This window comes from Rhinolophus sinicus, chromosome 7, assembly GCF_057876585.1.
Source record: "Rhinolophus sinicus isolate RSI-liver-muscle chromosome 7, RSI-T2T, whole genome shotgun sequence".
NCBI classification, from domain to species: domain Eukaryota; kingdom Metazoa; phylum Chordata; class Mammalia; order Chiroptera; family Rhinolophidae; genus Rhinolophus; species Rhinolophus sinicus.
In genome coordinates this window covers 32,541,415-32,560,299 of record NC_142507.1, presented here as the reverse complement: position 1 = coordinate 32,560,299, position 18,885 = coordinate 32,541,415, and the positions used below count along the sequence as shown (strand labels likewise).

The following is an 18,885-nucleotide window of genomic DNA, read 5'->3' as shown; positions in this document are numbered from 1 at the left end:
AGTGTGGAGATTCCTCAGAAAATTAAAAATAGAACTACCGTATGACCTTGAAATTCCAGTTCTGGATATTTATCTGAAGAAATCCAAAACAGTAATTCAAAAAGATATATATACCCCTATGTTCACTGCAGCATCATTTATAACAGCCAAGATATGGAAGCAACCTAAGTGTCCATCAATAGATGAATGGATAAAGTAATGGTACATATATACAATGGAATACTACTCAGCTACAAAAAAGAATAAAATCTTACAATTTGCGACAACATGGATGGACCTGGAATGTGTGCTGAGTGAAATAAGTCAAACAGAGAAAGACAAATACCATTTGGTTTCACTTACGTGTTAATCTAAAGAACAAAATAAACAAACAAACAAAACAGAAATAGACTCATAAAGAACAAACTGATGGTTGCCAGATGGCAAGGGGACTGGGGAGATAGCCGAAAAAGGTGAAGGGATCAAAAAGTACAAATTGGTAGTCACAAAATAGTCAAGGGGATGTAAAATATAGCATGGAGAATGTAGTCAATAATATGGTAATAACTATGTATAGTGCCAGGTGGGTATGAGACTAGTCAGGGGAACCACTTCGTAAATTATATAAATGTCTAACCACTATACTGTACACCTGAAACTAACATAAAATAATATTGTGAATGTCAAATGTAAACAAAAGTAAATAAATAAATAAGTAAATAAATAACATTGGGGGGAAAGTATTTGAACCTTGAGATAAGGAAAAAACCATAAAGATTCAAAATTAGGCATAAAATCAAAAAGAAAGCAGAACTCTTTAATAAATGAAATAGTAGTGCTAAAAATAAATTATCCCACATTTTATTTTAAATTAATTTGTTTATATTTTCAAACTAATATGTGAAATATCTTAAAAAGTCAAATAATACTGCTAGGTTTCATAGGAAAGACAGCAGTTTTCTTCCCCTACTCCTAGTTTTCTCTCCCTAGAGATAATATCTTAGCTTTTTCTTCATGGAACTTACCTCCACATGTCTAAATTACATGTTCTTACTGCTATTTCTTGACTTTTCAGCGTTGGATATTGTCTACTTACTTCCCACTCTGAAGATACTGGTTTAGTTCTCTACACAGCTTAAACTCCCCAACCTACTTATTTTCCCATCTCCCCTTCTATTCAATAATTATATTAAAATTTTTAGTTAATGTCTTTTTTAAGCTTTGAGATCTAATTGAGATATAGCACCGTGTAAGTTTAAGATATATATACATGTGTTCATTTGGTACATTTATATATTGCAAAATGATTATCACCATAGTGTTTGCTAACACCTCCATCACCTCACTTAATTAGTATTTCTTTTTTGTGGTGAGAACATTTAAGATTTACTTTCTTTGCAACTTTCAAGTATATAATACAGTCTTATTAACTATAATCACCAAGCTATACATTAAATCCCCAGAACTTATTTATCTTATAACTATAAGTTTATACACTTTCACTAACATCTACCCATTTCTCCCTCCACCCCATGTCCCAGCCCCTGGTCATCTACTCTCTGTTTCTATGAGTTTAGCTTTTTAGATTCCACTTATAAGTGAGATCACACAGTATTTGTTTTTCTCTGTCTTATTTCACTTAGCATAATGCCCTTAAGGTCTGTCCATGTTGTCACAAATGGCAGGATTTCCTTTTTTCTCATGGCTGAATAGTATGCCATTGTGTGTGTGTGTGTGTGTGTGTGTGTGTGTGTGTGTGTGTGTGTGGTGTGTGTGTATGTGTGTGTGTATCGTATCTTCTTTATCCATTCATCCAGTGACAGACAGGTTTTTGCTTCCATATCATGGCTATTGTGAATAATACTGCAATGAACATGGGAGTGCATATATCTCAATAACCTGTTTTCATTTCCTTTGGATATACACCCAGCAGTGGGACTGCTAAATCATATGGCAGTTTTATTTTTAATTTTTTGAGGAATCTTCATAATATTTTCCATAGTGGTTGTATCAATTTACATTCCCACCAGCGGTGCCCCATGAGTTCCCTTTTCTCCACATCTTTTTCAAACTTATCTCTTGTCTTTTTTCCCCCCAGTTCTTGGTTTCACTGATTTTTTTCTTTTCTTTTTTTAAGGAGGGCGCAGCCCACAGTGATCAAACTGGCAACCTTGCTGGTAGCACCACACTCTAACTAACTGAGCTAACCAGCCACCATCTCTTGTCTTTTTGATGACAGACATTCTAAAAGGTGTGAGGTGATACCTCATTGTGTTTTTGAATTGCATTTCCCTGATGATTAGTGATGTTGAACATCTTTTTATGTACCTGTTAGCCATCATATGTCTTTTCTAGAAAGATGTCTACTCAGTTCCTCTGTCCATTTTTTAATTGGGCTTTTTTTTTTTTTTCTATTGAGGTGTGAGTTCTTTATGTATTTTGGGTATTAACTCCTTATCAGATATCTGATTTGCAAATATTTTCTCCCATTCTATAGGTTGCCTTTTCATTTTGTTGTTTCTTTTGCTGTTCAGAAGCTTTTTAATTTGATGTAGTCTCACTTATTAATTTTTTGCTTTTGTTGCTTTTGATTTTGGTGTCGTGCAAAAACTCATTGCCAAGACCAACCCCTACGATTTTTTTCCCCTATGTTTTCTTTTAGGAGTTTTACAGTTTTATTTCCTATGTGTAAGCCTTTAATCCATTTCTAATTAATTCTTGTGAGTGAAGACGGGGTCTAATTTCGTTCTTCTGCATGTAGTTATCCAGTTTTCCCAGCACCATTTATTGAAGAGACTATATTTTTCCCATTGAGTATTCCTGGCTCCCCTGTCAAATATTAGTTGACCATATATGCAAAGGTTGATTTCTGAGCTCTTGATTGTGTTCCATTGGTCTGTGTGTACATTTTTATGTCAGTACCATACTGTTTTGATTACTATACTATTGTGATATAGTTTGAAATCAGGAAGTGTGATACCTCCAGTTTTGTTCTTCTTTCTCAGGATTACTTTGGCTATTCGGGGTCTTTTGTAATTCCACACAAATTTTAGGACTTTTTTTTCTATTTCTGTGAAAAATGCCATTGGAATTTTGATAGAGATTGCACTGAATCTATAGATAGCTTTGGGCAGTATGAACATTTTAACAATATTAATTCTTCTGATCCAGGATATCTTTCCATTTGTTTGTCTTTTCGTCAATTTCTTTCATCAAAATCTTCTAGTTTTCAGTATACATGTCTTTCACCTCCTTGGTTAAACTTATTCCTAGGTATTTTATTGTTTTTGATGCTATCATGAATGGGGTTGCTTTCTTCATTTCTCTTTTAGATATGTCCTTGTTAGTGTATAGAAAATGCAACAGTTTTCTGTACGTTAATTTTGTATCCTGAAATTTTATTGAATTCATTGACTAGTTCTATCCATTTTTTTTGGTAGAGTCTTTAGAGTTTTCTATACTTATATAGGATCATATAATCTCCAAACAAAGACGATTTTACTTATTCCTTTCCAATTTGGATTGCTTTCATTTCTTTTTCACATCTGATTGTTCTGCTAGAACTTCTAGTACTATGTTAAATAGGAGTCATGAGAGTCTGCACCCATGAGTCTGCACCCTTGTTCCTGATCTTAGAGGAAATGCTTTGAATCTTTTGCCATTGAGTATGTTTTAGTTAATGTTTAGTGTTTACAGTATCAGTATATAAATAACATTCACAACTGATCCAAGTAGTAGTGTATTCTTTTTTTTTTTTTTAAGGCGGGCACAGCTCACAGTGGCCCATGTGGGGATTGAACCAGCAACCTTGGTGTTATTAGCACCACGCTGTAACCCCTTGTAGTAGTGTATTCTGATTGCATTTCCTTTCCTGTACAACTTTTGAGTTTTCCTTAAGTAATAATAATTTCACATTTCCCATTTGCTTGATTTTCTATAGGCTACACCAAAGTATAAATCTTTTCTCCACATGTTCAAATATATCTGGTATTCTCTCGGTTTCCTTTTTTTTTCTTGGAGACCTCCCTCCTGGAGCCCACTGCTCTCCTGCTCTACATTGGACTGGATGTTCTCTATACCTGCTGCATAGCTACCCTCCCGGGAAGTCCCTTCTCTTCTTCTCTGGATTGGAGCCCATTCCTTGAAACTCATATTTCCCTCTCCGGCTTTCTCATTCATTAAATAGAGAACATCTTTCCCCAAAAATAACGTAGGGAGGGAAATCTTTTGAAATGATCCATGCCTGAACGTGATTTCATTTGCCTTTGCTGATAGTATGAGTAGGTCTAGAATTCTACATTGGAAGTCATCTTGTCTTAAAATTTTGACAGTCTTGAGGGTTCTGGTCAAGATGGCGCAGTAGGTAAACACTGTGCTTACCTTCTCTCATGACTACATCAAAATTTCAACTAAACTACAAAACTACCATCATTGAGAATCGCCTAAAACCTTGCTGAACTGAAACCCTACAACTAAGGACTTGCACAAGAAGCCATCTCGAGACTGGTAGGAGAGGCAGAGACAGAGAACGGGCTGGCCACCACACCCGCATGTGACCATTAAAAATTGTGAGGGATATTTGGCTGTGGAGGTTTCCCCCAGAGGAGCGAGAGGTTCCAGCCCCACCCCAGTCCAGGGTTCCAGTGCTCAGGAGAGAAGTCCCCATAATTTCTGGTTGTGAAAAACAGCGGAGATTGTGACTGAGTGAGACAGAGGGCGGCTGGAGTCCTAGACTCTCCTCTTAAAGGGACCATGCAAGGACTTACTCACTGACAGAATCAGTGGCTCTGAGAGAGCTCCAGTGCTAGGGCAGCAGCTGGAAAGGTGGCAGGGACATATGGTTGGGAACTGAGTTGTCTGGCATGGCACGGGAGCTGGAGGGGCAGCTTTATCCTGGATGCAAGAGCTGGCAAAAGCTATTGTTTTTTTGTTGAGCCCTCCCCTTTCCCAGCACGCAGATGCAGGCACTGTCATATCTTGACTCTCCATTAAGCTGGCTAACGCTGTTCATTCTCCACACCCTGGTGATTCAAGACTGTACCCCACCCAACTTTTGTGCACACTCAAGCTGCTCTCAGTAGCTTTTTCATACAAACTGCCTGCCTTATCTCAGGCTGCAGACTTTTCTAAGGTCTCTCAAAGGTTCACGGAACCCAGACAAGCAGCAGCTGACCTGAGTATGTCCTGTACCTCTGGCTGAGCAGCCCTAAGCTCAGCACTAGCGGCAGCTGGCCTTGGTATACAGTTTGGCCTCTCAAGGCACATTCAAGCACAGCACAGGTGGCAGCCAACTGTGGATTTCTTTGTGGCTCCTGCTGAGTGGCCCTGAGTGGGGCATGGGCTGTGGCAGAACTTAACCTACAGTGGATCCACTCTCAGGTGGCCGTGGGGCTGACGCACCCAGTGTCCAGGTTTGAAAAAGATGGAGTATCACCTGGCCTCCTCCAAGGACAATATACACAAGGTGCAGATTGGGTAGGCACCAGAGCCCTGCTGAAGCAGATGCTGCTCTGTAGGGTCGGCCCTGCACAACAATTCGTCCACTGTAGTCACAGCCAGTCCTCACAACCAGTGAGCAGGAGGGTATATCCTTCCCATTGACCCATTGATATGCAAATAGCAACCAAGGCTCAACTACAAGAGGAGGGCACACACAACCCACACAAGGGACACAACTGGAGTGCGTGGCTCAAGTGACCAGAAAGACTGCGCCTCTGGGCCACACAGCACACCTACTACATAAGGCCACTCTACTAAGACTGGGAGACATAGCAGCCCTACCTAATACATGGAAACAAACACAGGAAGGTAGCCAAAATGAGGAGACAAACAAACATGTCCAAAATAAAAACAGAACAAAGCTCCAAGAAAAGAACTACACAAAATGGAGACAATCAATCTACCAGATGCAGAATACCAAACACTGGTTATAAGGATGTTCAATTTTCTCAGGGAGAACTTCAGCAAAGAAATAGAAAAACATAAAAATAGAAATAAAAAACATGAAAAGGAACCAGTCAGAAATAAAGACTACAATAACAGAAATGAAGAATACATTACAGGAAATCAACAGTAGATTAGATGAAGCAGAGGACTGAACCAGTGATGTAGAAGATAAAGTAGCAGAAAACACCCAATCAGAACAGCAAAAACAAAAAAGAATCCAAAACATTAAGGAGAATTTAAGGGATCTCTGGGACAACCTCATGCATACCAATATACGCATTATAGGGATACCAGAAGGATAAGAGCAAGGAATTGAAAACCTATTTGAAGAAATAATGACAGAAAACTTCCTTAACCTAGTGAAGCAAATAGATATACAAGCCCAGGCAGTGCAGAGAGTCCAAACAAGATGAACCCAAAGAGGCCAGCATCAAGACACATCATAATTAAAATGCCAAAGGTTAAAGACAAAGAGAGAATCTTCAAAGCAGCAAGAGAAAAGCAGATAGTTATCTATAAGGGAGCTCCCATAAGACTGTCAGATGATTTCTCAACAGAAACTTTGCAGGTCAGAAGGGATTGGCAGGAAATATTCAAAGTGATGAAAAGTAAGGACCTACAACCAAGATTACTCTACCCAGCAAAGTTATCATTTATAATCAAAGGACAGATAAAGAGCTTCCCAGACAAGAAAAAGCTAAAGGAGTTCATCACCACCAAATCAGTATTACAAGGAATCTTAGAGGGACTTCTTTACGATGAAAAAATAAAATAAAATATATGAACAAAATGGCAATAACTACATACTTATCAACAATTACTTTCAATGTAAATGGATTAAATGCTCCCATCAAAAGATGGGGGGCTGAATGGATAAGAAAACAAGAAAGACCCTTACCTATGCTGCCTACAAGAGACATACTTCAGATTGTAAGACACACACAGCCTGAAAGTAAGGGGATGGAAAAGATATTTCATGAAAATGGAAACAAACAAACAAAAAACTGGGGTAGCAATACATATACCAGACAAAATAGACTTTAAAACAAAGACTATAACAAGAGACAATGAAGGATCTAGTAATCTCACTTCTGGGTATTTATCCAAACAAACCCAAAATGCTACTTTGAGGGGATGTGCTCATCCATATGTTCATTGAGGCATTATTTACATAAGCCAAGATATGAAGGCAACTTGGGTGTCCCGGAATGGATGAATGGATAAAGAAGAGGTGGTACATATATACAATGGAATATTACTCAGCTGTTAAAAAAAAAAGGAAATCTTGCCATCTGTGACAACATGGATGAACCTAGAGGGTACTGTGCTGAGTGTAATAAGTCAGACAGCAAAAGACAAATGTCATATGATTTAATTTATGAGTGGAATCTAAAGAACAAAATAAACAAACAAAACAGAAACAAATTCATAGATACAGAGAACATTTTGATGGCTGCCAGATAGGAGGCGGGATGAGGATAGGTGAAAAGAGGAAGGGATTAAGAAATACAAATTGGTTGTTACACAGTACTCATGGGGATGTAGGGTATAATATAAGGAATATACGTGTAGTCAGTAATATTGTAATAACTACATATGGTGCAGATGGATACTAGATTTGTTGGGGTGATAGATAAGAGGGAGTTAGGGGCAGGGTGAAAAAGCTGAAGGGATTAAGAAGTACAAATTGGTAGTTACAAAATAGTCATGAGGATGTAAAATATAGGTAATATAATCAATAACATGGTAATAACTATGTATAGTGCCAGGTAGTACTAGTCAAGGGGATCACTTCCTAAATTATATAAATGTCTAACACACTTGAAACTAATATAAAATAATATTGAATGTCAACTCTAATTGAAAACTTTAAAAAGGGGGGAAGATCAATAATATTGTGATACTGTGGTACAGTGTTAGATGGTTGCTGGACTTATCACTTCTTTAACAAAGGAAATATAATCAATAATGTGATAACAAGTCTGTATAATTCTAGATGGGTACTGTTGAATAACTATGATGTACACCTGAAACTAATATAATATTGTATGTTAATTATATTTTAATACAAATCTTAAAAGAAGTATTTTGACAGCCTTGCTCCACTGTCTTCTTGATTCAGAGTTGCTATTGAACATCAGATCCTACTTTAGTTCTTGATCCTTTGCCTGTGATCTGTTTTTCCCTCTAGACGCTTCTAGCATCTTCTTTACTCAAGTCCTACAGCTCTGGGAAGTGTTCTTTGATAATTTCCTCCCTTCTTTTTTGTTTGTCCTCTATTTCTGGAACTCATATTAGTCAGATTAGCTGACTCTCCTAAATTTATCCTCTAACTTTTTATCCTTCTTCTCCTATTTTCCATCTCTTTGTGTTTTTGGTTCTACGTCCAAGAAGAGTTCTTCAATTTTATATTTTAATCCTTTAATAGAAAATTTTCACTTGTACAATCATGTTTCTAATTACTAAAAGGTCTTTTTCATTCCTTTGCTATTCCTTTTTTGTTGTTGTTGTTCTTATTTTATGGATACAGTATGTCTTTGCGTTCGCTGAGGATATTATAGTGGTTTTATTTTTTATGTGTGTAGTTTTCTTCTGCTGCCTGCATTGTCTCTGTTTTCCCTAAATTCCTTTTCTTTTGTTCACTTGATTTTTCTTTCACTAGAGGTTCTCTTCAAATGTTTAATAATCACTGGTTATCCGTCCATATTTAAGAATGAAGCACTAAAGAGTGAACTGGAAGCTCTGTGGGATGGTTCACTGTTGACTAGTTGGGTTTCACTGTCTGGTTCCGAATAAGGAATCAGGCCATTTCATTGGGGGACCCCATACGGCACTATCTGGAGGTCTTCACTTTGGATTAGACAATTTCTTCAAAGAAGAATCCTCTGATCTCCTGCCTTGGGGATATCAACCTGGTTGTCAACATCCTGGGAGCTAAGCTGTGGAATGTGGGTTGGTGAAGGTGGTAGTGAGGTGTCCTCACTATTGGGTAGTTAGACTCTCATTTATTCCCCCTTCTTTCATTACAGAGCCTCACCCCAGCCTCAGCTGTGCTAGATATCCCAAGTCCAGACTGTCTCTGGTTTCCCTCTCTAGAAAGCAAAGCTTCCATCTCCTAGTGGTGTGGAGGGGACCTAGGGCCTAACTGCTCCTTAGGAAGACTTAACTAATCTTCAGAAATTCGTTTTACATGTGAATTCTTGAGCCTTTCTAGGGTTTTGTGGCTCAAAGCAGCCTGCATCTTATTTTCACCTCCTTTTCCACTCAACATACATAGGCCTTTTTTTTTTTAGCTTTCTCCAGTCTGTTCAGAGTCATCACTTACCCTCACCCATCCTCTCTTCAGTTTTCAACATTTGGTTGATGTTTCTTATTTGTTGTCATTATCTCTGTTTTTCACTGTCCTTGTGTGTTTATACCTTTTTCATTCTTTCATGTTTTTGGTGGGGAGTTGGAGTAGAAGGAGGGGTTATGAGATACATGCATATGCTCCCTTGGAAGTCCAAACCAAAAGCCCTATTGAAAATGCTTTGGTTTTGTGATTCTAAGGTAATACCAAATCACTGCTGTCAGACAGCTGTTACCTGCTGGCCACTTTGGTTAGAATAATCTTTGCTCCCCTACTCAGGAGCAGGCAGCACACACCACACACCTCCCACCCCTCAGAGGTTCTCAATGCCAAGGGCTACAGCCCCTCCTGTGGAGTCTCTAATAACAGAGGCTCCAAACAGCACCACTGTATTAAAACCCAGTGCCCTTTATAGGCAGGCGGTAACTGCTTGATGGTATGAATCATCCCTGGTTGATTTTCTTACCCCAGGAACACTTGAGTTCATCTGCTCATTTGGTCTCAGAGATTAGAGGAGTAAACTTTCTGTTCTGAGTCCAACCCTGTCATTGTCCTGGCCATGCTCTTCTTGCCTGAGGCTTTATCACTGCCAGGTGGAGAGTCACAAGCTCACAAAAGAGTAAAGGGTTGAGGGTGTGTGTGTGCTTGTGTGTGCCCTCAATTATTTTGTGAGGTAATGGGGTATAAACACTGAAATAAGTATCATGGTGAACAAAGACGTAATTCATTCACTAGAACTTAACTATTACATGAACATGAATTATATTTTACAGTTATATACACTTCCTTTAGGATTTAAAGTTACTTTCCAAACAAACCTTCCCTCATTTTATATAGGACAAAATGAAGTTCACAGAACTTGCTGAAGTGTGTTCCAAATAGATTACTTTTTTTTAAGTTTGAAGTCAGTAAGAAAGAATATTTACAGGAGAAGTCAACCCTTCCTTTCCATCTTTCAATTCTAAGCAGTGTGGTTATTTCCCTGTTTGGCTTCCTTTTTAATTATCTAGCTTAAAGCAAAGGAGCTTGGAACTGTGACAAATTTAAGGTATGACATTGCTTTTCACCACCAAATGACCATCCAGCCAAATTTTTAGCTTAGTCTTTTATACTTGCCAACCCCTTTTAAGGGGTCATGTCAAAACTCCAAAATACCTTTAGAGACGCACAGCATGACACACACAGACAAACCAACAGGAGTAACATGCTAGACCTACCTGTTGAAATAAGAAGTAACTACTGCCCCCGCTACAGTCATTTGCTGGCATGTGAGGATGAATTCGCTAGTCCAGATGAGGCCAATTAAATGGTACCACCACATATACCAAATGCCGGAAAGAGGTTTATATTCCACTCGGCCACCTTCGATAACCTGGGCAGCTCCTAAAGTTTACAACACAAACATGCTTTACACCAATGTTTTCCTAACCATGGAAGTTGGTTCAACAGGGCACACTTCCTCATGCCTGGCCTTTGGCATAACATGAAACACGAATGCCAAAGAAAAATTTGAAGCACCCACCATAATGTAACATCTCCATAGCAAAAACTAAAACACATATTTGACTTATGAATACTATCAATAATGATAATTACAGTGACTGATTGGTACGCAATTTGCAAGACACTTGACATATACTCTAATATTCATTCTACTTCGTAGATGTGAAAACTGAGGTTTAGGAGAGTCATGTAACTGTTGTAACGTCTCACTGCTCATGACTATTGGAAGGAGAATATAAAACCAGACTCATTGGAGTGTAAAACCTATGGTTTTTCCACATCACTTTCTGATGCAATAAAAAATTATGTGGATGAAACTACAAAAAGTTGTTATGACCATGTTATAGAACCCCACTTCACCAAAAATTTAGTCTTTTTAAAAGAGACAAGGGATCTTCTTCTTTTTCTTTTTTAAACAGCTTTGCAATGCGTTAAGATTTCTTGATGTCTTCCGCTTCTTATTTTAAATAAATTACTGTAAGAAGGTGGGCACTTTGATCTTTGGTGAAACCTACAACCTGAACAACAGTTAAACATAGTTCATGTTTCCTTTCATACCTAGCTTCATAATGCATGTATCTTTAGACATTCACAATAGTCTCTGTGAAGGAAGTGGGAGAAGATAATCCTGCTGTAGAGCAAACTGGCCTCACAAATGAAGGTTGGTCTTAGTTCCTTATGCTCTATGTTCTGCTGAACAAGAGTCACTTTGTGAGAAAGAGTGCAGCAGCTTGATTTACAGAGAGATGTTCAAATTTTATCAAACACTGGGCTCATTCTGGCTTGGAGGCAATCTCTGTTTCAGGTAAGGCACTAATAAATGCTTATGATTTTCCAAAATGGGTGTGTTTCAGAAAAGCATCCCTAGTTCCAAAGGAGGTGACCTGACAGGCAAGTTTAGGTGTATCGGGTCAATGAAGCCTTGGAAAAGCACTCCCTGGAATATCAGAAGCGACAGGGCAGCCAACAAGCTCACTGCTGCTCCTGCAAGGTCCACAGGCTCCGGGCACAGACTGCAGTGTTGCAAGAATAGGTCTACAACATCACAAATGGTTTGGGGGTGGAGAATTTTTCCACAGAACAGGAGGGATGATTTCCCTAATAGAGAAAAGGTCCTGGATTCCAGGGGGTCGTGGGGGAGGTGGGGTGTCTCTCCTTGTGGCTGCCTTGTGCTGTCCACAGCACAATCACACACATCCCAGCTTGGCACATGGATGGCGAGTCAGCAAGTGGACAGCAGCTAACGTGATAGGTCAAGTTCCGCGCAGGCTTTCACACCCTTGGCACTCCCCAAGGTAGCAGAACACTTAAGTTATTCTTAACTGATCACTTGTTTCTGAACATCTTTGTTGAATCCATCTTCTGCTTGTTCACCTGGTTCAGTTATACCACACTGTTCACAGATTTTCCTTTAGGACAGGGTTTCTCAAGCTCTCAGCATATCGATTGGTGTTTTAGACCAGATAATTCTTTGTTGGGGATGGGGAGAGGCTATCCTGTGCATTGTAGGGCGTTTAGCAGCTTCCCGGGGATCTACCCTATGGATGCCAGGAGCACCCTCCCTCCCCTTCTTCCCCTCCTGCAATTAAGACAACCCAAACACTGCCTCCAGACATTGCCAAATGCCACCTGGGGAAGAAAATTGCTGCTTGAGAACCATTACTTTAGACAAGCATTCTCTGCAGAGTCAGGCTCTCTGGCTTCATTCAAGATGAAAGCCGGGAACAAGTTTCTGGGTGGGGCATGCATGTCTACATGCACATGTTTGCCCTCTCCTGGATGGCTGGGTCAGTGCAGTCAAGAGCCCCATAAACAACTATATAGCTAACTGCTATGGGTAGCTAAATTAAAGGGAACTGGACTACAGGTAGATCCCAAGATATGGTGGGTCTTGGTGATGGTGATGGAACTAGGAGAGTACTTGGCTCCAGTCTCAGCTTTGACATATGTTATAAGCAACCTGGGCCTCAGTTCTCTCAGTGTAAAGATGAAGAGGGCAGATAAGATGAACTGTGTGGCAGTGGTTACAGGCTTGGATTAAAAGTCACACAAGCTGACATTCACATCTTTGCACTGTCCCTTAATGGCTCACCAAACTTCGGCAGGTTATGAGACTTTTTAAATCTGTTTCATCACCTGTAATCTGAAGACACTAATACCTGCTTCTCATTCCCTTGGTGATCCCATTCAATCTCATGATTCTAAATGCCATATATGTAGCTGTTATGAGGATTAAAGGGGGAAGACACTTAGAATAGTAAGTACAATATAGGGTTCGCTATAATTGAGATAGATAGATCTGGCTCCAGTTCTGAAATTCACAAATATTTATTAAGCATCTACTGCACACTGGAATTATGCTAGACATTAGCTATTAGGGGGAAAAATTAAAAAGGCAAACAAAAATCAGAAATAAGATACCATCTGAATGACTGCCAGGAATTCACATGTTGTTATGTTAATCTATTCAACTCCCCTTCTTCTGGAATGTTTATAATTTCTCCTCCAACCTCTAAGAGTTCTTCCCCCACCCCCACCCAACCCCCCACCATCCTCATTCTCAGTCAGTAACCTTACTTCTGGTTTCTCTGAGAAAATTTAAGCAATCAGAAAATTTCTGCTAGCGCCTACCCCTCCATCTACCCATTATCAGTATGTGGCCATAATCCAACAACCCTTAATATGATAAACTGTCCAGGATCTTAAGGCCAACCCCCACCCAAGATCCTCTTTCTCACCTGCTTGAAGATACCTCTTCAGAAATTCTCTCCTTCTTTCTTGCTTCATCAAAATACTCCTCTCTATGGAATCATTTTTAATTATCTCACATCTTTAAACAAAAAAATCTGTTCTTGACTCCTTTTCCTCCTCCAGCTTCCTTGCCACTTCTTTGTTCCTTTTAACAAATTCCTCAAGATTGTCTCCACTTCCTCTTTCCAATTCTTCTCTCCCACTTTTTCTTAAACCCACTCCAATTACAATCCACTCCCCACACTTCTCTGAAACTGTTTTGTTTTACCTCCGCATTGCTCAATTAAATGGTCAGTCCTTAGTCCTTGCTTACTCATCAGCAGCATGTGTCACACTGGACCATTCACATCTCCTTGCAATCTTCCACCAAGTTCCAGGACAGCACACCTTCTCTCCTCTGCCCACTGGTTGCTCCCGTTCAGTCTCCTTTCCTTGTTCTTCCTCATCTCTAGGACCCTTTAACATTGAAGCGATCAATGCACAGTCCTTGGATTTCCTATCTTCTCTCTCTACACTCATTCTAATATCATGGTTTCAGTACTATTATATGCTCCCAAATTCCCAAATGTAGATCTCTAGCTGGGACCTCTCCAGTAACTTCAGACTCAAAGAGCTAACTGCCTACCTGACATCTTCTGGCTGCCTAAAAGATATCTCAATTAAGACAACCAAAATGATGTGATCTTTCCTAAAATACTCCATTCAAAGTCTTACCCCATCTCAGCTGATGGCAATCACATGCTCCAGTTGCTCAGAAAACCTCAGTGTTGTCCCCAACTCCTGTTTTCTTCACATGCCTCAACTAATATATCATGAAACCTCATAGATGCAGAATCCAGTATGTCACACCATGTCCACCATTATGACCCTGTTCTAAGCCACCATTATCTCCTCCCTAGATCACTGCTATTCATATGTAACTCAGATTATGTCACCATTCTGCTTAAAACTCTGTAATGACTTCCCGAAGATTAGAACCAACGTTTCTATAATAGCCTCAGGACCTGACCCATGCTCTCCTCAAGTATTCCACTCTGGCTGCATGGGTCCCCTTGCTTTGTCCCCAGTATCCTGGCCTCTTGCTGTCCCCTTTGCCAAGGACATTGTCCTAGAGCTTCGTGATTCTGCCCTCACCCTCTTCGAATCTTTGCTGACATATCACCTCAATGAAGCTCTGCTCAATCACTAAATTTAAAATTATACCCACTTAAGTAGTTCCCATTTCTTTTCTCTGTTTTATTTCTCTCCATACCACTTATCAACATTTAATGTACTATACAATTCATTTATTTATTGTATTTAATCTCTCTCTAGCTTCCATATTGGAAGGAAAGTTCTATCTCCAGCACCTGTAACAGGGTCTAATATAGTAAATGTTCAATAAATATTTGTTAAATAAACAAATGAAGAACCAACCTTCTTACAGTAATAGATCTTATTATAGAGATCTGAGATGAGTTTCTGGAGCTCTTCCTAGAGGTCATCAATATAACCTGGAGGAAATTCCTCCTACAGGTGGCTATAAATCTGGGTATCATAAGCAAGCTTTAAAGCATCTCAAAAGACTTTAAATGGCAGTTTCTCAAGAAAGGCAGTCCAGCTGGTTGTGATAACTTCCCAAAGGAAGCAGGCCCAATTTGTAAGGGCTCAACTTTCTGGCACATTCTGTGAACTTGGTCTCTTCCAGCAAATTGGCTCAAGTGTCCTGCTGGACCCCCAGCACACTGACACCCCTCTTGCCTGTCTCGCACAGGCTCAGCTTCAACTCTGACAGCATGAGGATTAGGGAAAAAGAAAATCTCGTTGACATGTGATTTTCCAAGTTCTTTCCATGTGTAACATATCATTTAATACAGCTCTGATGTGACCTCACTTCCTGATTCAGCTCTACTTGCTGAACTTATTCAGAGGCAACACACTGAGTTAAGAGACGCAGAAAGGAAAACATACAGTCCCTGCCCTCAAGATGTTCATACATTAGTGGGGATGACAACACACAAGTCATAGCTTGCGTTACTGTTCCTCATAGGACTTATTACCCGATACATAGTACATTTACTCATGGATTCCCTCTTTCCTCACTCTAGGGCCTTTGTCTTGCTCACTGCTGTGTCTCTAGTACCCAGTGCACACAGCAGTCACGCAGTTATTATTTACTGAAAGGATGAAGAAATAAAAATGCAAAGAAAATGAAGAAGACATATCTAAGCATACCTGGGGAATTGATGGGAGATTTTCTAAGAAATACAATACTCAAAACACTTCTTGAAGGATGGCTAGCTTTCCAAGTAGTCTGGGGTAGAAAGCTGGAGTGAGAGTTGGAAGAGGAGGGGATTCTGGACAAAGATCACAGCAAGTGCAAAGACAGAGACGTTCATGGAAAGTGCTTTCCTTTGCACCTTCCCAAAGGGACCACCAACTTCTGAAAAGCAGAAGCTGTTTCAAATCTCTCTTGTGCAAGCTCCTTCTGCCTATCCTAGGACAGGTCTGGTACACCAGCTGGCTTTTTGAAATAAATTCCATTATCTTCTATAATAGATCTCTAGTAACTAAAAACATAAAATAAAACAAAAATGTTTTCTTTTAAACTGAGTTCTCTAATAAGCCAGGCAGAGCAAAGAATAAACCACAAAGCTGAAGCTAGCAGTAGACATTCCTTAGTTGGCATTAATTCCTACTACAAGGAACATATATGGCCCTTATTTGCAAAGCAAACCTCTGGTCCCATCTCAGCCCCCTAGCATCCTTGTGAGGCAACCTGGGGAAAGCATCACTTTTCCATTGCAAAAATGAGAAAAGGGAACCACAGCGGACTGACATACAAGGAAGGCCAAAGACAGGCTGGATCCTTGTGGGAAACCCTCTGTCCGGCCCTGCTGCACACTTTCTGAGCACGGCCCTTTGCCTGTCTTAAGCGTGCCAAGTACATCCCTGTGTTACTTCTTCTAACTGAAGCACAGACTGGAAGGAAATCGCCCCACCCCCACCTCCACCAAATGGGCCTTTTCCATTGTTCAGACTCTGGGGCTTCCAGACCACCTTAGTGACAACTGGGGGCAATCAGATCACATAAGCTCTTTCCAACCTGCCAATTGCACCTGCTAGATTTTCAAGGTTATTAGGGTTTTCACATATTCCCACTGGATTTTAGTAGTTCCTGTCATGTTGCTGGAAGCAGACAAGGACTAATAAATCTCATTGTTGGGGGCCTTAAAATGCTTTACTTAAAAAATTCCCAGAGAAGCCAGAATTTCTCAACTAGTTCAAAGACTGATTTACAGTCATTAAACAAACAGATCATCTGGACAAAAGTTATCAACCTAAGTTCACTTTTTCTGTATTTTTTTTTTCTTTTTACACATTAAAATACTAATTCATTCAACCATTTGACACAGTAAAAAATTCACAGCTGTTTATCCACTGAGGACTCCCCGACATGACATTGGGCACAGACTAAAGAGGGAGCCTGTCTTCACTGTAACTGCCTGGGAGGGCATGAAATGAGACGATCAGCTGCTGTGCCCATGTCTCTCCCCACCCAGATCACCTGCATCTTTGCCTGAGCCTTGAGAGTGGCTCCCAGGCTCTCTAAGCATCACTGGGGCATCTCCTGAGACAAAATGATGTGAAACAAAGGGATGCAGCTGCTGACCTGCCCTGGCCCAAGCTATTGCTCTGACACTGGGTAAAAAGGCCTTTGAAGACAAAAGGAGTTTTGTGTACCAGGGTTAGCCCACAAGTAAATGGAAAGGAGACTCAGGTGACCTGAATGGATGCCACTCTGGTTTTTATAAACCCCAACCCCAGGGAGGCAGAAAGGTGGTCACTGTGTGAAGTGTAAAATCAGCTTGCTCATTGATACTGCTGTTAGTCCTGGCAGCCACTTTTCTATTCTGCCCCTCTATTCCTCTCGCTCTTGATCATTTTGCTCCTTCCACTGACAGAGAAATACTATATTTTAATACATGACCCCTGAGGTGGCTCTAGAAAGACGTGCTACCTTCAGCCCACATAGTAGCCTACCGTCTCCCTACCCCCCTTGCTCTCAGTCCTGGAGGGAAGCTATTTAATGCACCCTAGGCCCTGTGCCCAGCTAGGACCTAAGAGGGGAGGCCTAGAGGAGCACCATGCTGAAAACTCACCCCTAAGTCTGCCTTGAGGTCTGTTCCTTTCTGACTGCACCCCCAACTCTCAGGACTGGCCCTCTCCTTGTCCTCTGTGTTTGGTCGTGAAGTTCCTGAATCCCCTTTTGCCTTTCTCTGTGTTTTCTGATCTGGCAATTTCCAGTCCAACCTCTGAGAAGCCTTCTCCAACTTGTTCTGGCGCTCTTGTGGCTCCCCAAATGTCTCCTATCCTGATGTTCATCAGCCTTTGCCATGAGCACATTTTTAACTGTCAGTCTGTTCTGCTCAACTCTGTGCTGTGGTGAGCGATGGCCACTGTCCCCCAGTGCCTCGCTCAGGACCTCATCCCCACAGTGCTCACCTCACTTTCGTGAATTAAAGAACGAATGAAGGACTGTGCCCTGCTCCAAAGCATGCACATCATGGTTTAGCCAGAGACAACTTCCTTCACCCCATAGGGACAGTGGGTGGGCGTCCTGCCCTGCCACCTGCTGCCACACCTCACTCCCAGCCACTCTGGTTTCAACCTCTGGCCCTGCAGCCACAGGCCCCAAATACCTCACTGTGGATATGGCCCTGTCCACCAGCCAACTGCTGTGGTCACAGTACTGCTTCCTCTTGAACAAACAAATCTGAGGAGGCCTAATGTTGACTTCTTAGCTTTGTATCCCCGACACAGGAAAATGTGCAGTGGGGGAAAGATTACAGGCTCTATTCTAGAGCCCTGGAGTCAGAGAGCCATCACACTTCCCAGCTGGATGACCCTCAGCAAATGACGCTCAGAACCTCAATTTTCTTGCCTATACGTTGAGCATAACAACACACACACTGAAAGGGGATTGTGATGCTTATAACACATTATAACTAGGGTTTGGCCAATGGGGTGTAAGTGGAAGTGCTGTTATGACTGCTGGGTGGGGGTGAAGGAGGGAGGAACATGCTCATCTTCCTCCCTGCCACCTTCCTAAAGGCTAGATAAGGCCTGCTTGTTGGAGCCCGAGTGTCCATTTCAGCTACGAGGTGGAAGAAAGTGGTAGAGGCTGTGGAACAAGAGAGAAAGTACCTGGGACCTTGACCTCTGGAGAACTATGCTGGCGTGGGGTCTCCTTGTGGATTTCATTAATGTGAGAGAGAAATTACCTTATATTTTGTTTAAGCCCCTGTTTTGAGTTTTCTATCATTCAGACAAGCCTCATCCTGATTGATTACAGTCCTGTACCTGTCTGACCAGGG

The 18,885-nt window shown here is 40.8% G+C and overlaps 1 protein-coding gene across 1 annotated transcript in view; it reads right to left on the bottom strand.

The window, feature by feature from the left end:
* Positions 1 to 18,885, bottom strand: part of SLC44A3 (solute carrier family 44 member 3) — an 88,853-nt gene that overhangs the window by 44,220 nt on the left and 25,748 nt on the right. Inside the window, 1 exon segment of the mRNA XM_088799453.1 lies at positions 10,492 to 10,657. Coding sequence (XP_088655579.1) covers positions 10,492 to 10,657 — 166 coding nt within the window.